The sequence below is a fragment of the Hyperolius riggenbachi genome, chromosome 3, assembly GCF_040937935.1.
Source record: "Hyperolius riggenbachi isolate aHypRig1 chromosome 3, aHypRig1.pri, whole genome shotgun sequence".
NCBI lineage: Eukaryota > Metazoa > Chordata > Amphibia > Anura > Hyperoliidae > Hyperolius > Hyperolius riggenbachi.
In genome coordinates, this window is record NC_090648.1 from 328,826,706 (window position 1) to 328,852,053 (window position 25,348).

Consider the following 25,348-nt stretch of genomic DNA (forward strand, 5'->3'; position numbering starts at 1 on the left):
AGCTACATTCATCATTTTCAACATATTTGTAAGATGTAGGAAAGCCACAGCTTATTACCTTACCTCAGACAAGTTGTTCCCTTGTAATTTTAGAACCTGCAGTAAGCCACAATTCTGAATTCCTTCAAGTTCAGTAAGGTAGTTGTAGGAGCAATCCAAGAATGTAAGCATAGGGGTGGCCTCAAGACCTCTAGTGGAAATTAGTTGATTATGATCCAAGACTAATCTCTGAAGACTTCTGAGGGAATCTAGCCCACCTAAACCAAACATATATAATCAGCATTATTACTGTGTGCAGTCTTCATTAATAAATAAATGTATTTAATAAAGATAGGAAGGCAGAAATAAACTAAAGGTAGCAATACACTTACAGATGGCCACCTTTACCTTTAGATAGACCCCGTCACATCAAATCTGACAGGGATCTATCTGATGTGTGCCACATATAAGAAACATAATTATTCTCTGTGGCTGACACCTCCATAAACCAAAATGGCACCGACCGCCCACATGACCAGACCCTGGTGTCTCTGTACGGAGCAGCTACACTGACAAGATAGCAGGCAGCTCTCCCACAGCTTAATTCCAAGCTCCAGGGACCCAGCAGCACAGCATTTTAAGCAGAAGCTCCTAGCCTAGCACACGCACTTCTCTGAGCCCTGTCAAATCTAAACCCAAAAACGGATCACACTGCAGAACAGGTAGGAGAGGCCTTAGCAGCCCAACCTGACAGACCCCTGGTGATATTCCATGCCACTGATCAAACAATTTCCCAGGCTTTTCTGAAAGATTTCATACTCTCCTTTGGGGAGACATTGTACACAGACATTAGAGCTCTTTCTGATCAATATTATACCGTATCTGCTGTTATGAACACCAGAGTCTCCAATATAGAAACTAAACTCAGTTATCTTACCACAACGCATTACCTATTGCAGTTCCTAAATCTTTTTTTTACGAAGCTCTAAAGTAATGTCTGGTTATACAAAAAACATACATGCATAGCTAGCCATATTATGGTGTTGTTCCCCAGAGAATTAGGAATGGGTAGTCCAATCTTAGAAATCTATTACAGGGCTTCCATCATCAACCTAGCAAGTGCTATATGGAAAAACACTATCCCTCTAAGGTGCGGATCAGTATAGAAGCTGAAGGTTTGAAGCATAAGAATTACAGAGATAATTTAGGAGCTCTGCTCATGGGATGGGATGACCCCTGACCCAAAACCTTCTACCAAATACCACTCTGGAAAAATGGAAGCTCCTGAACACACTTATTAAAAACAATGACACTCTACAAACTAAGTTTGGGATGCCATTATCCTGTCTCTCCTCTATGACTGAAAACCTATCTCTTGGCAATCGGATAACACCAGGTCTTCATGACCTTGACTCTCTATTGGACTCCCTAGGCCTAAAATCCTTTTATACTCCTAAAGAACAATACAAGCTACCATCTCTATTCATGGAATATACTTTTCCCTGATATTAAACTCTTCCTACACTCATAAAGCAATATCATCCTTGTCAGAATTATCAAGATCATGTACTTTAGTTGTTTTTTTTAATAGTTTCTATGGCTCTCTAATTGATCCTTATTTAAGGCTAAGCATTAGCTTCCATACACATAAACTTGGCCCACAACCATTTATGTTGTTGTTTATCTTCTATGTGTCTTGCCCTGCCCTCCCTATCCTGCTCTTCCCCTTGTCTCTCTCTATCCCGTTCCTTTTCCGTTACTTGCCCCATATTAACTACAACTTACCTACCTTACACAGTGGACACCCCCCCCGCTAACCTCTAACAGGTATTGTGTTGAATTTTGCTCTGACACTATGAACCAATCTGGTGCTGAACACAGAATTTTTTGTTTCCTAAACTTGCATCTTACCAAAATGCTGTGTATTGTTACTATTCTACTGTATATAATGTTAGAGGAATAGCCCTCAGCTCAGAGCATTCCATCCAAGATTATCACTGTATTGTTTGACGTTCATTGACATTGTCTTTCTATGTACAATAAGAACTGATCAGATCTGTTATTGCTGTTGTATTTCCTTGATGATCACCTTCAGTCACTTGACTGTCATTTATTTGTAACCTTTTCCATGTTGTTTATTATAATTGCCTTGCAGTGCTGAGTCCCCGGTTTGAATCCCAAGCCAGGTCTACATCTGCAAGGAGTTTGTACGATCTCCACGTGTCTGTGTGGGTTTCCTCCGGGCACTCCGGTTTCCTCCCACATTCCAAAAACATACAGATAAGTTAATTGGCTTCCCCCTAAAAATTGTCTCAAGACTATGATACATGCACTACGTGATACATGCATAGACATATGACTATGGTAGGGACTAGCCTGTGAGCCCCTCTGAGGGACAGTTAGTGACAAGACAATATAAGATGTGCTGCGTAATATGTCGGCGCTATATAAATACTTAAATAAATAAAATAAATATAAGTAAAAACAACAAAACATTTAAAAAGTGCTTTTCTCCGGTAGGACCCAAAACATCTAAGCTTGTCTCAGATCAGTACATAGTGATCTGTTACAAAATCTATCCACTGTATCATTGCACTGTTGGATCCAGTGCAATGCTATAGGCCGTCGATCTGCCGCCGTTTTTGACCTGCCAATTGATTGATATTTTCCACACAAAGCGATGTAAATTTTGGGCAAAAAACGAATGTGCAATTAATTGGGCCACCCACTGCGTCAGTTTCTAGCAGATTTGATCAGAGTAATGGAATCAGCTGGATATCAGTGGAAAGAATCGATAAGTATGGCCACCTTAACCTCCTTGGCGGTTAATTTTTTCTGCAAAAATTGCAGAATTCCAATTTTTTTTTATTTTTTTTTTAATGTTTCATGTAAAGCTACCAGAGTGGTAGCTACATGAAACACCACTAGAGGGCGCATGTGGCCCTCTAGTCCGATCGTCGCCGGCATCTATAGCAAACAGGGGAACGCGTATATAACGCGTTCCCCTGTTTGGCTTCTCCTGTCGCCATGGCGACGATCGGGATGACGTCATGGACGTCAGCCGACGTCCTGACGTCAGGGACACACGATCCAGCCCATAGCGCTGCCCGGAACTCATTGATCCGGGCAGCGCAGGGCTCTGGCGGGGGGCCCTCTTCAGCCGCTGCGTGCGGCCGATCGCCGCAGAGCGGCGGCGATCAAGCTGTGCGCGCGGCTAGCAAAGTGCTGGCTGCGCGCACAGCAATTTACAAAATGAAAATCGCCCCACCAGGGGCTGAGATCTCCCCCTGCGCGGCATAGCCCGAGCTCAGCTCGGGCTTACCGCCAGGGAGGTTAAGGTAAAAGACAAATGCCATGTCACCTGAGAAAAATAGAGGAGCAGAGGCAAAGTGTAAAGTAATTTTTATACTATGAAAAGCAATTAGTAAAGCAATTACATCAAGCACACAATAGCAGCATAGAAAGCTTTTATTCAATCTCCATTTAGCCACTCATGACATAGATAGAGAGAAATAGAGAACAACACACAAATGGGTAACAAGCCAGGCTGTGGTAATTATGCCATAGGATGGACAAGCCAGATCTACAAGAACACCAAGATATGCCTCAAAGGGAGACAGAATACTTACTGACTCTGGTTATTAGGTTGAATGAAAGCTCCAATCTCATAAGGTTTTTGCAGTTGTCTAGCCCATGTATTGATGTGATTTGATTCTTGTTCAACAACAGCACAGTTACATTTTCCAAATCTTCGCAGTTAATTACACTAATACAGTTTTCCTGTAAGAACAAAAGCTTGAATTAGCTGTTAATGTTTAAAAGCTTCCGCTTTCAGAATAAATTCAGGCATTAGCAATATAATTTGTACAGTGAGCAAACATTACAGTAAATGTAAGACGCTGACATTTATTGAATGGTGCATGTTAAAAAAGGGAAACTGTGACACATTTTCATTTGTGTAACTTTCATTTTTAACAAATACTTTTTTTAGATAAATATTCTATAGTACTGTATACCAATGTCCACTAGGTAACATAAGCTGATTGATTGCAAAATGAAGCTGGTTGGCATTCGTTGAGAAAATGCAGGTTAATTTCAAACTAAAACAAGCTTAAAGAGGAACTTTAGTGAAAATAACACAATGAATAAAGTTCCCTTATGTATTTCTTACAATATTCATTTATACAGTACATTATTTAGTCAGAATTGTAGATTATTTAGTTAGCCTATTGTAAATTATTTCCTCTCCCTGATTTATGTTCTGAGTTTTATCACTGGTGGTGACACATCTTTAGTTCTGCCAGGTGATCTGTAAGTGCCCATTAATGGTTCAATTTTTCACCAAATGCAATCTTTCAATGAGATTTTAATGATCGAATGGAATAGAAAATTCGCCATTTATGAAGGCAATCAATAAAGAACGATTCTTTAGTCAATTGCTTAAATGATCATAAAATCCAACTTTTGGATCGATTTTATCCTAATTCGAATAAAGAATCGTTGGGTAAATGTGAACAATCGATAATTACCTTCCGATTATTTCTGATTGTAAAAATTGCATCAAAAGACCGCATTTGGTGAAAAATTGTACCATTAATGGGCATTTTTACTGAGAGTTCTATGCACAGAGGAAGATACTACTTGCTTGGCCGTTGGAAAAAGTTGTTATTTCCCGCAATGAGGTTCACACACTGCAAACTGCCAGAAGCATGGTCAAATCATCACACTGTGGGAGGTGTTTCACCACAAAATCAGCCACACAGACCTCCCTGATGATCTATTCGAGAAAAGGTAAACATTTCTCATGGGAAAGGGGGTATCAGCCACTGATTGGGATGAAGTTAAATCCTGGGTTAAATTTCATCTTTAAAGAGAGCCGGATATGTGGAATTTAAAAAAAAAAAAAAAAAAACGCATTCCTGCGGCTTCCTCCAGGCCTCTTCAGGCGTATCACTTCCTAGCCATCCTCCTCCACCTCCTCGTTTATCTGCAATTGGCCCTGGAAAGTCCTCTGGTCCTGGACCAACTGCACATGCATGGGTACGCACATGCTCTCCTCGCCGGGAGCGTTCTGCACCTGCGAAGTAGTAGTACTACTACTACTACTCCCGGGGGCTGGAGCACGATGGGGTAGAGCGCACGTCCGGACTGCGCCTGTGCCAAGTGGCCCACTTACCGGGGCCATTTGCTGACGAACGGAGGAGGGCAGCGTGGGAGCGGTAAGTCTTGAGCGGGCTGGAGGAAGCTCCGGGTATGTATATTTTTTGTTTAATTGCACATCTCAGGTACACTTTAAACAGCAAAATATACAATGGAGGTGCTGATAAAATAGATATTAGTTATTTGCATTCAATTACCAAATTTCAAACTCTGTAATTGCTAAATACAAACTCTATAATTTATCCTCCAATATTATTTTGCCTTGGCTTTTTTGGAATAGATTATAGGATAGTTGACCTGCTATAACTACAGATTCCAGGGTAACATGAATATGGTAAGTCAAATGTATAAACTCTGCTGTTTCTAACAGCTAGCAGTATTTTGTAGCCGCGATGGGTGGTAGACAGAGCTCGTTGGTTCCAGTGTTCCAAGTTTTAGCCTTGAGAGGGACTGCAAATCACAGTCTTCGCCATTACGTTGAAGCGTATCGGCTTAAGGTACCCATTCACTCATTGACTTTCCTGATCGATTTCCTGCAAATTCAATTCCACTCCCGGAAATTGATTACCCCAAAATGTCCCATTGATTGAGTTTCTGAAGTGGGCAGAAGCGGTAGTCGATGGACAGGCTCTGTGTTGCACAGCACTAAACAGTGCAATGCTGCAGTTCGATCAATCAATAGATTTCCTGCTGGAACCTAGTGAAAACAGATGTGCTGCATGTGGTAGAAATCAATTCCTTTATGAGTCAAAGAGGAATCGATCATTTTGTCACATTAGGAGGCAATCTATAAGTGTTTGGGCAGCTTTATACTGCCATCCACTCCATCTTTTATTTGAGTACGTGATTATACATATGCACTTTTTTGGTGTTTTAATACATTTACTGCACTATTAGAGGCACTTCTTTCTTTTCTTGCTGCCAGTAGTAAGGATCGTTTAGCTGACTTCTAAGTCCTGGCAGCTACTTTCTTAGCTGCAAGAGGCTAGGAGATATTCAATTTCTTTGGTAAGTGCAAAAGTATTTATGTCAATGCAAAGTAGCAGCAGTTGTAGGCCTATATTATTAGCATGTTTGATCATATCATTAATAAGGAGAATGGATCTTCCCAGGTCATCTCATCTCACAGTGTGCTGTATCTTCATGAGAGTTTTCATACACAGATGTACATGTCTCTAGCACTAGAAGCTAAATTTAAATAAGGGTAGTTACTGTACATACTCGCGTATAAGCCTAATTTTTCAGCACAAAAAATGTGCTGAAAAGTTGCCCCCTCGGCTAATATGCGAGTCAGTGGAGCAGAACGGATGGTGGAGCAGGTTTTGTTACTGGCATTGGAGGGTAAGGATTGTGCACTAGTAATCCTGCTCTTGCCATCTGGCTCCCTGCTGTTTCCGTGCCCCCCATTCCCTGCAACATGGTGTGCAGAGTGCACTGCTCAAGACTACCTGTGTCTCCTGGCATGTGGAGCAGAGCGTGCCAGAAACCTCTCAGCGCTGCAATGATCGGGAATTCTTCCTGTGTGGCGTCTTGAGACACCGCTGTATCATCCTTGAGGCACATCTGGCTATGGGGAGGGGAGCAGACTTGTACTGGGGGCACATATGCTTCTGTGGAGGGGGCTATACTGGGGAAGGGGGCTTATACACGAGTCAATCACTTTTTTCGATATTATTAGGGAAAAGTGGGTACCTCGGCTTATACCCAGGTCAGCTTATATGTGAGTAAACATGGTACTTCTAATTTACAAGGAGGACCCTTAGTGAGGGTTTACACTTACATACATGGAAAATGATAGTGGTTTTCCACTGATGATGTTTCATTTGCAATGAGGGTCTTAAATAGACACCGTAAGATACAGTAGAATGCAGTCAATTATTCAGGATACCCACTTTTACGATAATTTTGCTGGTTTCATAAACACATGCTATATCTATATATTGCTGTATATTGGTATATAACCCCGCCCTCCCAGAAAAGCTTAGCCTAGGCTGTTAGGCTGTGCAGAATTCTCCTTCCAGAGCATTCTAGGAGACCAGACATTATTTTCACTGGCTTTGGAATTCTCAAAAAAAATTCCCTAGTGATGCACCTGACCACCTGTGATAGATTTCAGAATGTGAATCAGGGTGAGGAAATATTTAAAAATGGGCAAACACTGGCTAACACAGGTAATTTAGGTGCCGTTTGCTATTTAGTAAATTGGCCGTTGCATAGACCGCCATTTTAATTGCAGCCATAGCAACACCCAAGAGGTAATTTGGGTGCCAGCAGTGCCCGATAAATAGCATAGGAGACTGAGAATTTAGTGGTGAAGGTAGCACAAATATAGGCGGAAATTTCAGCAGAGGGAGGGGTTAGGTTAGCCAATATTCTACTAGTAGCTTTCCCCCCCAAGATCCAAATTACCACGCCGCCTTTTTTAAATGTGAGAATTTGAACATTTAGGGTTTTTTCTGCTAAAATGTATTAGCTAGTCTATAAAGAATCAAATTTCAATCAACAATTGTAGAAAATATGAAAATACCTGCATGTCAATGTACTGTAGCTGCTTGCAGTTAGTTATCCCATCGAGTACATGTAACCCACAGCTTCTCATAGACAGATATTTTAGGTTTTCACATTTTGATAATGTAGAAAGACTACATCCAGGCAAGTCCGAGAGAGTTACTGTTGTAACCTAGTTTAAAAAAAGGGGAAAAAAACAACAAAACCTGGATTTATTTGTGCTAGATACCATACATAATTTGAGCGATACACTCCAATTTTCTCAAGTAAGAGTGCAAGTGTTGCTGTGAAGTATCAGACATACAATATATTGAAATGACATTGATGTGAAGCACAAAATGATCAAAGCTTCATATCTGGGGCAGAGTGCTTAGAAGTCTCCGAACTCTGATTACTTCTGCGAGTGAAGAAACACAACCACACACATCACGACATACCAAAGTGAATACAGTACTTTTATTATTGAATGTTATTTCTGCCTTCCTACTTTGCATAGTTCTTATAAGTCTTTGATAAGCAAAAGCTGAAGGCTTTGTAAAATTGAAGTGAAATTTCTTATTTGTTAAAAAAAAACAAAAAAACAAAAAAAACCAGCTGTAAACATATAGTACATCAGTGCTAAAAAGGTCTTTGTAATAAATTATAAAGATAATAACACATCCTTTCACTGGTCTTTGCATCTAGTAATGAGTGCAGTGCAGTCACAGCATTATTTTGTGACAACCCCATTTGGTATTTGTTTGACGTGAAATGAGAAGAAATGTATCCAACGAGGTCACAGACAGAAAAAAAATAGGAATACAGATAAACTAATTCATTACTCAAAAAGTATTTGCTAAAGTGTGACTTAAAGAGACTCTGAAGTGAGAATAAATCTCGCTTCAGAGCTCATAGTTAGCAGGGGCATGTGTGCCCCTGCTAAAACGCCGCTATCCCGCGGCTAAACAGGGGTCCCTTTACCCCCAAACCCACCCCCGCAAAAGTTGGTCGTAAAATTGGTCGTATATTTTTCCTTCCTGGAGGCAGGGCTAACGGCTGCAGCCCTGCCTCCAGTCGCGTCTATCAGACGCGCATCGCCGCCTCTCCCCCGCCCCTCTCAGTGAAGGAAGACTGAGAGGGGCGGGGGAGAGGCGGAGATATGCGCTGACAGACGCGCGTGGGGCAGAGCTGCGGCGGTTAGCCCTGCCCCAACCAGGAAGAGATCCCCGGCTGCTCTGAGGGGATTTGTGAGGTGAGGGACCCCCGTTTAGCAGCGCGATAGCGGCGGTTTAGCAGGAGCACACATGCCCCTGCTATCTATGAGGTCTGAAGCGAGATTTATTCTTTTTTTTTATATTCTTTATAGCGAGATTTATTCTTGCTTCAGACTCTCTTTAAAAGGAAACCTGTAGAGAGAAGAATATAGGGTTTGCTATCTTTTTTTTTCTCCTTTAATGAATGCCAGTTTGCTGACTGGCATGGTGATCACTTGGCTCAATGGTAATCGATATAAACAATCAACACAAATGGCCAGGAAACTTGGATTATTTTAACGGAATAAAGATAGCAGTCTTCATATTTCCTGCATTAAATGACACTGTATTATGCAGTCACCATGCGGGGTGCCTCCCCCAGCATGAAGCTCCCTCTAGAGCCTCTAAATGAGAGCGTGAGTGGAGGCCCCTCTTTCTGCTGGTCATTCTTGGGGCGAAATTGAAGTATGAATGAGCGGCAGTGCATCTCGTGTGGAGCAGTAGCAGGCAGAATGTTTTCCGGATACCAGAGGCGGCGATGTGCGTTCCAGCGGGCGGAAATGACGTCACATCCGGAAATCTGCGCAGCCAATCACGCTCCACCAGGGGGCGGCGCATGTTCTCCGCTTGGGGATGCGGATATGGACTTAAGCAGAGTGGCGGCGTTCAGCCACGCCGCTGCAGCACACGGGAGCTCTGGAGACGTTACTGCTCAGACGGTGGGGTAAGAGATCCTACGATTGTACATTGAATGGTCACACAGTGCCTGATATCCTAGACAATTATATGATTGCGGATTCGGTTTTTCTTGCAGAAGAAGCTGTGAAACTGTTTGGCTCTCGGTGCAAGCCGCAGTGTGCATATATCAGGTACTTGTTTGTGGCATATATATATTGCAGTTACGGTAATTGGATGTGTGATATTCCTTAGAAAGTGCTAATTAGGTACCATTACTTGTTTCAGCCATTGCTGAGGAAGTTATGGACGCTACTGCTCAAGCAAGTGACCAGTCACAAATTAAGGGGTAAGGCTCTAGGGTAGGTATATAAGTATAATAGAGGCAAAATTGATGTATTTTTGTGCAGAGGAAACTAATACACAATATTGTGTATTTCCTTTTCTCAGATCACATGGCCCTGCAAATGCATCAACATTGTCAAGTCAAAGCTCATCCTCAAGACAAAATAGGGGAGAAAGCTCACGCAATCAGAATGACAAACCTGATAAAAAATATTGTTGAGCATGTGGTAAAAAGACTATGCCGGGGAAACTTGTATGTGAAGATTGTTTTTTCTCCTTTCCAGTGGAGGAAGAAACACAATCGCAAGACTTACCGTCCTTAATTAAGGAAATAGTACAACAATCTTTACAGGAACATACTCTAACAGCCTCAGGCACTAGTTGTCCTACGGACGCACAGGCCTCGGTAGAGGACATAGAATATGAAGACGACATAGCCATAGGATTTGACTTTAACCTGGTCCCCCCTTTTGTCAGGGCAGTAAGAGAGGCCATACAATGGGAGGACTCAACGGAGCCCCCTGCTAAATCAAGGAAGTATTACCCCCATTTACAGAAAAAGACGATATCCTTTCCAGTAATGGATGAAGTATCGGACTTAATAAAAGACGAATGGTCCAGGATGGAGAGGAAACCAGCTCTAGCCAATCGACTCACTAAGTTATATCCGGTTGAGGGTGAAATAGTGAACCAAATAGAGTCAGCACCTATAGTAGATGCTGCTGTGATGCGTTTGGCGCGTCATGTTACTTTACCTATGGAAGACTCTACCTCTTTCAAGGAAGCCCTAGACAGGAAGATGGATTTAGACCTGAAAAAATCATACGTTAGTACAGGAGGGGCTTGCAAACCTGCAATAGCCTTAACATCGGGGGCTAAGGCCTTAAAGGTTTGGGCGGACAATCTGGAGGGAGCAATTCAGGCTGGAGAGGACAAACAAGTATTATGCGGAGCGTTGGATGAGTTTAGATTAGCTTCTGATTTCATAGGCGAGGCGGCATTCGATATTCTGTGTTGCGCTACCAGGGGTATGTTGTACGGTGTAACGTCTAAACGAGCTATGTGGCTGAGACCCTAGTCGGCTGATCCTGGGTCTAAGGCCTCTTTGTGTAAAATACCTTTCAACGGGAGAAATTTGTTCGGTGAAAAGCTAGATGCGGCGATTTCTAGAGTTACAGGGGGAAAGTCGGGATTGCTCCCTCAGGATAGGCGCCCAAAAAGAAGACAACCGGCCAGGAGTTTTCAGTCAAGAGGAGGAGATTTTAGAGGTTCAAGAAAGAACCAGCCTTTTCGTAAACAATGGCACAGCGCTGCGTAATATGTTGGCGCTTTATAAATACAATAAATAAATAAATAAGAAATACAATCGTCACTTAACAAGTACAACAAGCAGCGCACCAATAAGAGCCTTCAGCCCTCAAAGTCGTTCTGAAACGAGGTCTGCCCATCGGGAAATAGTGGGAGGCAGGTTACGCAACTATTTCCGAGTATGGGCAGATTGTATACAAGATCCATGGGTACTCGACACGATATTAAAAGGCCATTCATGGATCTTCAGGTCACAGACACCAAAAGATCATTATGTAACTACAAGTATGCCCAAAACGCCGGCCAAAATTCAAACTTTAAATCAATATCTACAGGAACTGAGATACAAAGAAGCAATTGTAGAAGTTCCAGTGGATCAAAGACAAACAGGGTTTTACTCCCCTTTGTTTTTTGTCGCCAAAAAATCAGGAGGTTTACGCCCAGTACTAGATCTCAGGCTATTGAACATTCAGATACAACTAGACAGATTCAAGATGGAATCGTTGCAGACGATTGTTCCATCAATACAAAAAGAGGATTGGCTAATCTTTGTGGATCTGGAGGATGCTTATCTCCATATCCCTATACATGAGGACTTTCAAAAATACCTCAGATTTTCAATAAACGACTCTCATTACCAATTCAGGGTGCTCCCTTTCGGCATATGCACAGCACCCAGAACGTTCACCAAAAGTGCTGGTCACTATTATAGCGTTCTTAAGGGAGAAGCACCTAAGAATACATCATTACCTAGACGATGTATTGTTGATGGCATCTTCAAGGGAAAGGCTACTGGAGCAGGAGCACAGAGAAATATTACTGACAACTCTGGAGAAATTCGGTTGGTTAGTGAACGTCAAGAAGAGCGAACTAGGACCCACGCAGAAATTGATATTTCTAGGGGCAGAGATCGACACTCGGAGAAATACAATCAGTCTGCCGGCAGAAAAGAGAGAATTAGTTCGACAGAGAGTACTGGAAGCGTTAAAGTATCGGAGATTACCTGCCAGACATTGTTTAAAACTGATAGGAAAATTCGCAGCGACAATACCAATGGCGAAATGGGCAAGATGGAACATGAGGGTGGATCAGTGGTCGGGGGAACACATGCACCAGACCATTCATATGCTACCTTGTATGAGGAACGAGCTAATGTGGTGGATAAATCCGCAAAATGTATCAAATTGTCACGCAATTCAGATGGACAAGCCGATCTATATAACAACAGATGCAAGTACATGGGGCTGGGGAGCTCATTTAGGAACCAAATTAATTCAGGGTCAGTGGCTATCGACACAAAGGAATACTTCTGCGAATATACTGGAGATCAGAGCAGCATACAGAGCACTATTACATTTCAAGCAAGAAATACAAGGCAGACCAGTAGTGTTGAAAATAGACAATACAACAGCAGTAGCTTATATCAACAACCAGGGAGGCACTCGCAGCCGATCGTTGCTGATGGAGGTGATGCCAATAATGGAACTAGCGCAGCAATATGTACTTTCTCTACAAGCGATACACATCCCAGGTTTACAGAATATGCTCGCAGACTCGCTAAGCAGGAGGTGGCTCGACAACAACGAGTGGGAACTCAAGCAGGAGATATTTCTACAAATATGTCAGAAGTGGGGACAACCACACTTAGATCTCATGGCGACTCCGCAGAACTCGAAGTGTATACGATTCCTATCGAGGTTCAAATTCCCACAAGCTCAGGGCTGGGATGCTCTGACAGCGCAGTGGAGGTGCAGATTGGCTTATGTTTTCCCTCCAATCCCTCTGATCTACAGGCTACTCAGGAGAATAATGAAGGAGACAATAACAGTAATAGCGATTCTCCCATTCTGGCCGAGGAGACCATGGTTTCCAATGTTGGGGGAGCTGGCAATAGAGGAACCATGGGAACTTCCATGTCCCAGAGACTTATTGACACAGAGGTCAACCTTACATCCAGATCCCAAGATCGCAGCGACAATACCAAGGACGTTTAGAAACTCAAACAGGTTATTCGTAATTCCGTCTGGATATCGGAAAGGACAGGGAGCTACCGCAAGGACCATAGCCAGCTGGTTAGTGAAAGTGATTAAAGCAGCCTATACTGCTGCAGGCAAGGAACCCCCTGCAGCTGTAACAGCACATTCAACCAGGGGTATTTCCACCTCATGGGCAGCTCAGGCGGGTGTAGCACCAGAAGTTATATGCAGAGCAGCAAATTGGGCATCTGCTAACACTTTTATAACACACTATCGTGTAGATCCAGCAGTTTCATCTACTATAGACTTCGGCAGAAAGGTGTTGGCAACAGCACCTCACGACACAAACAATTAGCTATGTTGTATGGATATTGTTAAGTATGTATCTATAAGTCAAAATAAAGACTTTGTTTATTTTCAGCATCAATTCATGACTCCCTCCCTTTATTACTTATAATATAGTTAAATCCCATAGTATGCTGCCATGGACTTGACAGGAAAACGGAAAATTGTATACTTACCTAACAGTAATTTTCCTTTCCTGTCGAATGCCATGGCAGCATACGGGATACCCACCCATGGTAGTATAGAGACCTGGGGACATAGTTACAAAAGCAATGGGAAGTCAGTGGGAGGAAAAATTTATAGTCACCAGTCCTGATTGAAAGGAGGGCAGGGGTTAACCCATAGTATGCTGCCATGGCATTCGACAGGAAAGGAAAATTACTGTTAGGTAAGTATACAATTTTCCGTTTTTACATGTGAAATCTATTCCTTTTCACAAACGGATCATCAGGAGGCTCCGTGTGGCCGATATTTCCTCCCACAGGAAACTGTGAGGACCATGGTCCTGGCTGTTTCCTGTCTATGAACCTCGTTACATTGTGGGAAATAGCTGTTTACAGATGTTTCCAACTACCAAAAAAGCAATCAGCAGCTACTTCTACTGACATCACCTGCCAGCAGTAAAAATGTCACCATGTGATAAATGTCAGAATGTAAATCAGGGAGAGGAAAGCTTTTACAATGGGCAAACACTGACTAAATAATTTATACATAATTATTGTAAAAATAAAGCACTTTTTTTTATTATTTTCACTGCAGTTCCTCTTTAACCACTTTAGCCTTCAGGACGTAGCTCCTACTTCCAAAAATGCATGCTGGACGTAGGAGCTACGTCCAGGGTTGCCAACCCAATTTCTTATTTTTCCTGGACAAAATGGTAAAAAAATCTGGACACCCCTAGGTTTGGACGGACAGGGGGTGGAGTCAGGGGGAGCGGTCATTAGCGGGCTTTTTAGGAAACTTCTTGTGAATTTTGGGAGCAGAGAAACATAGCTAAAGCTGGCGATTTCTGCATAAGGCTCATCTGAAACAGTCCTACTGAACTGGCACACAATGCTGTCCTGTAGAAGCCTGCCAGTGCCACACACAGTGCTGCCCCGCAGAGGTCTGCCACACACAATGCTGCCCCGCAGAGGTCTGCCACACACAGTGCTGCCCCGCAGAGGTCTGCCACACACAGTGCTGCCCCGCAGAGGTCTGTGACACACACAGTGCTGCCCCGCAGAGGTCTGCCACACACAGTGCTGCCCCGCAGAGGTCTGCCACACACAGTGCTGCCCCGCAGAGGTCTGCCACACACAGTGCTGCCCCGCAGAGGTCTGCCACACACAGTGCTGCCCCGCAGAGGTCTGCCACACACAGTGCTGCCCCGCAGAGGTCTGCCACACACAGTGGTGCCCCGCAGAGGTCTGCCACACACAGTGGTGCCCCGCAGAGGTCTGCCACACACAGTGCTGCCCCGCAGAGGTCTGCCACACACAGTGCTGCCCCGCAGAGGTCTGCCACACACAGTGCTGCCCTGCAGAGGTCTGCCACACACAGTGCTGCCCCGCAGAGGTCTGCCACACACAGTGCTGCCCCGCAGAGGTCTGCCACACACAGTGCTGCCCCGCAGAGGTCTGCCACACACAGTGCTGCCCCGCAGAGGTCTGCCACACACAGTGCTGCCCCGCAGAGGTCTGCCATACACAGTGCTGCCCCGCAGAGGTCTGCCACACACAGTGCTGCCCCGCAGAGGTCTGCCACACACAGTGCTGCCCCGCAGAGGTCTGCCACACACAGTGGTGCCCCGCAGAGGTCTGCCACACACAATGCTGCTTGTTGCACAAGCAATATGGATACAGTGTTCTATTTACTAATCAGAAGTCATTTCCTCTCTGCAGAGCTCAGCAGCATCATCATTTCTCTACAGTGGGAGACACATCACTTACACCCTATGATGTTCCTGCAAGGGCACGGCACACTGAGATCACACTGCCCCTCTATATAGTACAGAGGGCTGCCAGGGGCACATAGAGATCACGCTGCCCCCCCATAGTGCACATGGGGGTAAACTGAGACACACACATCCCCCTCCCACCACCACTCACTCTCCCATAGACTAAAGATTACAAGGTGCAGGGGGCACATAAAGACCATTTCTCACCTGTGGCTGTACAGCTTATGGCCAGCAGTAGCAGGGGGATAAAGTTGGGGGTGTCGATAGTGCAGGATGAATCTCCCTGCCCACTGCCTCTGACTCCTGGTCTGGAGTCAGGCAGCCAGTGACATCACCAGCATGGATACCTCACACGTACTGAACGTTGCACCACATCTCTGCCCTGACAGCTCTCTGCACAGTCACATGGCTCTATTACTACACAGGAGATAAGTCAGGGATCTATGGCTGTAAGCAATCTGACATGCAGTAATGTGACAGCTGCCCCCTCCTCCCAGCCTCCCGGCATAGTAAGCCTACACATAACAGACATCCTGGGCTGACATTATGTGAGTAAGGAGCTCTATGGACTTGAGGATGGACTCTGGAGACAGAAGAAGGGACAGTCATGCAGATAGAACAATGCAGGAAAAGGCATCATCATGACATCATGTAAATTACACAGCTAGCGAGATAAGACTAAGCATACAATAATTTCTCTGCTTTTAATGCACAACCCTGACCAGCACTAGAGAAAAAACGTTCAACAAAGTTTGCAAACTTAACTTTGGTCAGCTCATCCCCGTCACTTACCCTGAGGAGTGGATCTACTTTGAGTTCCTTCGGTCCCACGTGGTGCACTGCTTACTCACTTTCCTGCAGCTGCCGCTGGACGGAGATATGTGGGCGGGCCCAGCTGCCTCTCTCTTTTAATTGGCAGGAGAGAGGCGCTGGCCATTCTTTTTATTGGAGGGTGCCACGAGCCAGGGAGGAAGGAAGGGAGGGAGGGGGTTGGCCCAGGGACAGAGGAGAGAAACTTAGCCGCCTGAGCAGTCCGTGTACAGCGAAGCGGGCATGCGCAGATGGCCATGATCGCTGTAATTAGACGGACAGCTGCTCGCAGATACGGACAGGAACGGACAGCAGCTTTTTGGGGTCAAAAGTACGGACTGTCCGTATTTATACGGACGGTTGGCAACCCTGGCTACGTCGTCCATGAGAAAACAGAGCCGCAGGCGGTGCGCAAGCTGTCCCTTAGCCCGGAGATCAATGAATGGGAAAGCAGTTCCCATTCAATGATCTTAGTCCCTTAGAACGATCGCTGGCTTCTATGGAGAAGCCGCAATTGTTCTGTTACACATCCCCTTTTCACTTCCTGTAAGGACGCCCACAGGAACCCCCCCCCCAAAAAAAATGGCCATCTTGTGGCAAAATAGTAAAACTACATCTACATACATTTTTATTAAAATGAATAGACATTTTTACATTTAAAATTAACTGTTTACATCCCACACACCCAAAAATATTTAAATAACATTTTTAATTAGAAAAGAATTACAATAGAAAAAAACCAAATAGTTACCTAAGGGTCTGAACTTTAATATGCATGTCAAGAGGTTAAACTACTAATATTTTTTTAAATTATAAGCTTGTAAATAGTGATGGACGCAAAACTGAAAAAATGCACCTTTATTTCCAAGTAAAATATTGGCGCCATAGAATGTGATAGGGACATAATTTAAATGGTGTAATAACCGAGACAAATGGGCAAATAAAATACGTGGGTTTTAATTATGGTAGCATGTTTTATTTTAAAGCTATAATGGTCAAAAACTGACAAATCATGAATTGTTTCCATTTTTCTCTTAATATTCCCATTAAAATGCATTTAGAATTTCTTATCAATATGTACCACCCAAAGAAAGCCTGATTAGTGGCGGAAAAAACAAGATATAGATTAATTATGATAATTAGTGATAAAGTTATTGTTGAATAAATGGGAGGTGAAAATTGCTCGGATGCATAAGGTGAAAAAACACTAAAGGCTGAAGTGGTTAAGGTGGCCACTAATGATCCAATATTTATCAAAAAATCATTAGAACAATCAGAAATTCTGATCGTATTGGTTGTAAATAATCTCAGTTGATGGGCACAATCGTTTACGAACTATTTTTCTTCCAATCAGAATTATCTGATCTCTTTAAAGAGTAACTGTCAGGCTGCAGAAGCTAATTTAAACCTCTATTCTCCTGTGTTAAACAGTTTAGAAGGAAGCCCAAAAGCCATTAGTGAAGATAAAAATCTCAGTTACCTTTGATGTGTGCTTATCAGCAAGGCTGTTAAAACCCAAGAGGACGCAAGCCGCATACTATACTGCAAAGCATTCTGGGGCCCTCCCCTCGGCTGCTAATGAGACGTTACAGCAGCTTGTAATCAGTCCAGCGCGTAGCACTGATAAATCTCCGGGCAGAGTACACTGCAGGAGTCAGCTATTGTTCCTAGCCACATGGCTCATTAATATTCACTGCACACTGTGTTGTTCAAGTACAAGCTTATCTGTGATCAGGAAGCAGGCAGGACATGACGACACATTTGACAGAAAAACATGGAACCTGCCATGAGCTGTCAGGAGCATCATTCTCTGCAAATACTATATAAAAATTATGTGAAATCCAAACGTGGACAGTGAAATGCATATGTAATGTAAGTACAGCCAATCTTTAGCTACTGATATATGTGTTTATTTTCTCTGAGACCTTATACTTAACAGCTCCTCTTTAAAGAGGAGCTGTTAGGTATAGGGTCTCAGAGAAAAAAAACACATATATCAGTAGCTAAAGATTGGCTGTACTTACATTACATATGCATTTCACTGTTTGGATTTCACAGAATTTTTATATAGTATTTGCAGAGAATGATGCTCCTGACAGCTCATGGCAGGTTCCATGTTTGTTTGTCTTGTATGAAGCCAATTGTGAGGTCATATCCTCCCTTACCTTGCTTCCTGATGATTTGACTCACAAAAAAGATCAGGATCAAAGATCCTAATGGCTCATGATCCAGACAACACTACTGTGCAGTGAATATTAATTAGCCATGTGGCTAGGAACAATAGCGGACTCACGCAGTATACTCTAACAGAACATGTGACCTGTGAACAGCACATTGATTTTTCAGTGCTGGCTGCTGTTACAAGCTGCTGTAACATGAGCCTGTAACTTCCCACTGTGGAAGCAGCCTTATGGCGGGATAGGGAAATGAAAGGGAGGACCAAGGGAGTGCACTGGGGAGAAGCAGCCCCAGAATGCTTTGCAGTATCTGTTATGCGTCCTGCCGGCCTTCTTAGGAGCTTGGGAATACAGAGCCTTGCTGTTCAGCAAACATCAAAGTAAGAGAGATTTTTAACTTCAGTATTGCCTTTTTGGCTTTCTTCTAAACTGTTTAACACAGGAGAATAGAGGTTTAAATTAGCTTTTGCAGCCTGACCGTTACTCTTTAACATTTGAGCGATTGGATAATTCTGATAGGAAGAAAAATCGTTGACTGCACCATCAACAAACCAATCTTTGCTTCTTATCTATCACAACCAACAAGAAAAACCAAATTTTGGCTTGACGAAAATCCAATCGGATGACTATGTTTACAATAGTTCGTAATCGATTGTGTTTATCAACTGAGATAATTTACAGCCAATCCAATCAGAATTTCTGATCACTCTAACGATTTTTCGCTAGAAATTGGACTGTTAGTGGCCACCTTAAGATGCTTATCTGAATATCATACTGCATTTTATGGTTCTCTAGCTTGAACTAATATATATATGCTAAACACTGTCTATTGAGTTGTTGTTAAAAAAAAAAAAAAAAAACACCAAAAACAAATTAAAAGCCATAAAACTTTTTTTTGTTTTGATGGAGCTGTAAAGCATTAAAAAAAAGGTCTTCATTTACCTGCAACAACACAAATATTAAAATTGGATTCTTAGCTTTTAAACATAAAACAAGACCATGGGATTCCAAGGAAGTTCTATTTATGATTATAATTGTTTATCTTGGTTTATTTTCACTTCAAATTTACTTTAAGATCTTATATGAAACTGCATGGTGGTGCAAATTTTAGTTACATCCAAAACTAGAATACAGAAATATCCATCAGCTAAACACCATCTGAATACACTGGTGTAGCAATACCCATCACACTGCCCTCTAGTGCTGCATACTTATGCTGTAACAAAAGCTCATTTTGACAGAAAACTCATAATACGACCTGAACACAAAAACACAAAGAACTGGAAATAATTTTGCAGATTAATCTGAGCAACAGCAAAAGTGCCAAATGGTATTTTTACAATGTGTCTCCATGTGTGTTTTTAATACATTATGTTGCTAAATTATATGCACTTAGGATATTACTCACTGCACAACCACAAAACTTTCAATTTCCTGTGCTTTCTACCTCATAGAACAAAGCACAAAAACATGTTCTGGACACTCCATTTTCCAATTATTTTTAGACTAAATCAGTAAACAGTTACCATTTCTTCTAACAAATACAAACTGTAATAAAGGCAACACACACAAGTTGAGAACTGAGAGTGGAAACAATGTGCATGCCTTAAACTAACTAACCATATTCATCTGTGTTATGCATCGAAGAAATGCATGACAGAAGAATATTGGAAAATGCTGTCTCGTGTGATTTGTGACACCAGGTAGAGGTCATAGTTGTAGCTCTTTGCTTTGTACAGTTATGGATTAGGTGTTTCATGTACCTACTAGTCTATTAAAATCAAAGTTCAACTATACTTGTGATGTTTTTTCCACAGTACAGAAATTGTGTTCTCTTCCATAAAATATGTACAAATCCACTATACTGAGCTCAGATTGCACAACTATGGCATCCACATGTCTGGTTCTTACACACCACAAACTGGGAGAAAAAAAAAAAAAGGAGGATTCATAATGTCATCAATTGCTTTTAGCAACCTGGCACTGCACGATTAGCACTGTAAAAAAAAAAAAAAAAAAAAACTACCTGAATAGATTAATTTTGTGGTATAATGTGGCAATCATGTCATCACCATTGCAAATTCTTTCATGCAGATGAAAGAGAGACTCTTCTTTGCACTCATGAGAGAGCCAGCTAGCTAAATACCCATGCCCTCCTGCAATCGTGCTAGACGCATCATCCGATGAGGAAGGACCACGGGCTTAAACCCCCCTAGTGACAGGCCATTTTTAACTAATTAGGCCACTGCAGCTTTAAGGGCTCACTGCAGGGCAGTACAACCAGCACACAAGTGATCCCCCCTTTTCTGCCCAACAGAGCTCTCTGTTGATGGGCTCTGATCCCTGCTGGGATGTTTGTTGTTTTTTATACAAATATTTATTTCATTTTTAAATACATTTTGCTATTTTATTATTATTATTCTATTCCCTCCCTTCCTCCTCCCGCCAGCCAATCACTGTGATCGGCTGTCATAAGCATCAGCCTATGACAGCCGATCACCCCTGACCTTCCTGATCACACGTGAGCATCCCGGGGAACAGCCGTGTCACACAGCTGTCCCCAGTACAGCGCTGCTGTAGATCGCAGTGCTGTACACTGTAAATTCGCCATCTGTCTACTAGCGGCGACCGCCGCTGGGAGACTGATGGCGGAACGGATCTCCGTCATTCATGCAGAGACGTGCTCGTATTGGCGCACGCGGTCGCCTGCAAAACACGTCCCAGGGACTGCACGCTGATTGGCGTTAGACGGTCTTGGGGGTGCTGTCACGTCCACGCCAATTGGCGTGGAGCGGTCGCTAAATAGCTTTTTAATGGTAGCTTGGCCACACCTCATGCCTTGTTTGGGAGTGGCTGGGCATGGCCGGTCCCCCCTTACCTCCCAGAAGGCAGCATGAATCAGGTATACTCAGGTGAGAATCTTTCATGAAGCAGCTGTGATCATCACCACTGTTTAACCTCCCTGGCGGTATGATTATTTCTGGATTTTAGGATCTAAACGAGGTGCATGCTTTTGGACCCTAAAAGCAGAAAAAAAAAACCATACCACAGTGAGCTCTGCGGCAGACTCAACACCAATGCATAATCCACTTGAAAAAATGGGTGGAGTTACATTACAAACATGACCCCACAATCTCCAGTATCTCCTTAAAACAAACTGACCTCTACCTAGATATCTCTGCTGTATAGAACAGTTATGCACACTCAGTTCTGATTTGACAGTGGTTCTCACCAATAAGCGCCTAAAATCTCTATAATAGATAGCAATGTTATGCTCTGGCAATCTAGGGTTAGGAGTAGGAAATCCAACATTAAGGGTATGCTTAGGACTCCAAAAAAGATTTGTGAAATTAATTTTTCACTAGAAGTATTCTGTTTTTTCTCTAAAAGATAAATGAAAGGACATATCTTCCTTCTGGTGATCCCTAGTTCCTGTACTCAGGGAAGACAATGCCGGGGGCACTATTGCTAGCAAAGCCAAATTAAGGCAAGACCCATGTTCTTAAATGAGCACTTTCTTTATTTGTAATTATGCACTTTTGCAACTTTTGTACTCTGTACCTTTAAGTCTGATCCATTCGTATGTATCATCGAATGGATTGCCCTAAAGGGCGGGATTGTGCGCACAAACTGTTGCTCCTGCGGGAGCTTTTTTAGCTATGACTAAGAAGCGATCACAAGCTCGGATACTTGTGAGCTGATATACCTATTGTCCAGTATTGATGACTTCTGAATAAAAAACAGACTTTTATCCATCCACTTGAGTGGACCTTCCCTCTTCTACATTCGTTTGGCCTGCCTGTACTTGGTCCTGCACCTGGTGGAAGTGGCAGGGTGGTGAGCGGTGTTTTCTTCCATTTATGTTTTACGTATACTTGGTGCCTCCGACAGAACTTTAAAGTGCACCCGAGCTGAAGCTTGGGTACAAAATCAGATACTTACCTTAAGAGAGGGAAGGTTCAGGATCCTATTGTGGCTTCCCTTACTACTCTGTTGTCCTCCGTCGCTGAGCACAGCCCCCCAAAAGATTAGCGACAAGGCATTGTCGCTAATCACATCAGGGCCGCACAGCTCCTCCTCCTGGATCATGGCCCGCGCATGCACAGTAAGCCGGAGCTGCAGGCTCCGTTCTATTGCGCATGCACAAGCAGGCATGTGCGGCTACAGCACGACGATGATCCAGAAAGTGAGGCAGTGCTCTGCACCGGGGGGCTTCAGACAAGCAAGGTAAGCCTCAATAGGATCCTGAGGCTTCCCTCTCTTCAGGGAAAGTATCTGATTTTGAACGCAAGCTTCAGCTTGGGTTCACTTTAAAGGAGTGCGACCAAAGTTTCTATACAGCAGACCAGGAAAACCAATCAGGGATGGTTATCTTTCCGCAGGCACTGCCAGTGGTTGCAAGTGTTTGTAACTGACCTTTGTGAGTATAATCATAGATATAGAACATTTATACTGATACTGCACTACTGGGCTCCTGATCTCTCTTCTAACTTAGACGATCCTTGTGTGCACTTCCCTAAGCTAGAATATGATCAGATCCTTAAAATTAAGTATTGTAATGCATATAAAGCACATTAAAAATGGAGAAACAGCGAGACCAATATAGTGTAGTATGTATTACAACACGTGAATAATTAAAGAGTGATACTCACAAACATGGGTTACCATTCAGGCAACCACTGTATATGCAGGTGAGGAGATTAGACATGTCCTCACTCAGGAATAAGATGTCAGTCTCTGTAGATTGGAAAGAAGTGCGTAGGTTACCCCTCCAGCAGGGGTGGGCACAGTATAGTAGTAAGAGAGCAGAGGCGCCAGCAGGATAAAAATTGATAAAAACTCTAAAAAGTTGCCGGGAGGAAGTGGTGGACTTTCCTCCGGAAAGCAGACATGAAAGACTGTCTAAATTTATATAAACACATTTATTATAGGTACTCCAAAGGATGCAACACATTTCGCAGGCACAGCCCGCTTCATCAGGCAATAAAGTGGGGGACAAACTGTGGCCAAGAGACAACAAACATTGCTATAGCGAGTTCTGAAACTGGTTACTTGTAAAATGTATGCAATACTTAGCTATCAGTTTTTCAGAATAAAAACATTACATGTGTTTTAAAACAGTGTGTCATGTAGTAGCAATGTACAAAAATGATGGTGTAAAGATGGTAAAGTGTTGGATGCTAAAAATAAAATAGTAATGAGCGTATACACTAAAGTGCTGAGTGCAAGGAACATTAGATACAAATAGTCACATAATGTCACATAAGGGTGGATGCCCAGTTTTACATGGTAAAATGAAGGGAGGAAGTGGGTGACTACATAACAGCAGGACTAGGGATACATAATATGGTGCAAAAAGTAGCAGGTATTCAAGATATAAGGTGCATAAGGGAGTAGCAGTAGTAGGATTGCTAAAGTGTTACAGTGGAGTGTTGGCATACAATGGCAATAGTGGATGTAAATAAAAGAAGGTATAAATCTTTCCAGAAATTCGCCAAGAGCATGTGTAGCGCCTCTGTAATGATATGAGGTTAAATCTGGTGCCCATAGCTTGTTAGCCAATTGGGAGAGGCCGGGCAGGGGTGAGTGGGTGGGGCCTGGCAGCATGGGTTCGTACTGTGCAGCCAATAGGCTGACGCCAGGTGTACATGGGTGAGTTGTGCGCCGATAACGGCACACTACATGGGGGTGGATTAGACGCATGCGCCAAAAAAAGGCGCACCACGTGTGAAGGCAAATTGCACAGCGCAGGCGCTGTGAAATCTGTATTAATGTCGGAAGTAGGGGGAAGAAAGAGATACGAGGGTGCATGCGCCGTGATGATTGTCGGCACTAGGATGGCCATGTTGGAGGGCATATAGAACTAATAGAGTAAGCACCGTGATAGCAGCCGGCACACTATGCTAAAGAGGGGGAGTGGCCAGTACGGTGCTGGGGAAGATATAAGCATAATATTAGTATAAATATATGGCAAATTACACGAGTATCGTGTGTAAGGGGGGATGTTAGTATTCTGCTGCCATCATGTGGTGAAATAGAATATAACATCATTCTGCACAGAAAACACAAAATAAACAGGTATACAATATAATGTAGTATTCAAATCATATGTGGTTGAGTATTATTAATCATATGATTGTAACGGAGGAGTGATTAAGCACTTATATGGTAAATTACATGAAACGTTTATCATGAGAAGTAAACCATAAAATATAGTATACTAGCCGACCCGCGGTGTAGCATATGCCGCATAAGGGGGTAGCAGGCAGGAAGGGGATATTGGGCACAGCGGCAGGGAGGGGGGGGGGGTCGTTCCCCCCTTCCTCACCTGCGTCCCCCATGTGCGCTCCCCCTCCAGCTTAAGTTTGCGGCGTGAAGGGGGGGGTCGGACCCCACTCCCTCAGCTGGGTCCCACATGTGCACTCCCCCTCCAGCTTAAGTTTGCGGCGTGAAGGGGGGGGGGTCGGACCCCACTCCCTCAGCTGGGTCCTACATAAGCACTCCCCCTCCAGCTTAAATTTGCGGCGTGAAGGGGGGGGTCGGACCCCACTCCCTCATCTGGGTCCCACATGTGCGCTCCCCCTCCAGCTTAAGTTCGCGGTGGGGAGGGGATCGGTCCCCCCCTCCCTCACCTGGGTCCCCCATGTACGCTCTCCACCTCCAGCTTAATTTCGCGGCGGGGAGGGGGGGGGGGGGGGGGGGTCAGACCCCCCTCCCTCACCTGGGTCCCCCATCTGTGCTCCCCCTCTAGCTGAAGTTGAGCAGCAGCCGCCGCTATTAGTAAGAGGCAGCGGGCGGGGATGGCTCACCTCTTCTGCGTTTCAGCGTGCGTTCCACTGTTGTCACTTCCTGCAATGCCGCCCACTGTATTGTAAGTGGATGGCATTGCAGGAA

At 43.6% G+C, this 25,348-nt stretch overlaps 1 protein-coding gene across 4 annotated transcripts in view; it reads right to left on the reverse strand.

The window, feature by feature from the left end:
- Positions 1 to 25,348, reverse strand: part of LRRIQ1 (leucine rich repeats and IQ motif containing 1) — a 259,065-nt gene that overhangs the window by 184,034 nt on the left and 49,683 nt on the right. For all 4 annotated transcript variants that reach the window (XM_068276848.1, XM_068276847.1, XM_068276844.1 and 1 more), the window contains 3 exons: positions 7,667 to 7,819; positions 3,609 to 3,759; positions 64 to 257 (listed from right to left, as the gene is read on the reverse strand). In XM_068276848.1, coding sequence (XP_068132949.1) covers positions 64 to 257; positions 3,609 to 3,759; positions 7,667 to 7,819 — 498 coding nt within the window. The remainder of the gene's footprint in view (positions 1 to 63; positions 258 to 3,608; positions 3,760 to 7,666; positions 7,820 to 25,348) is intronic.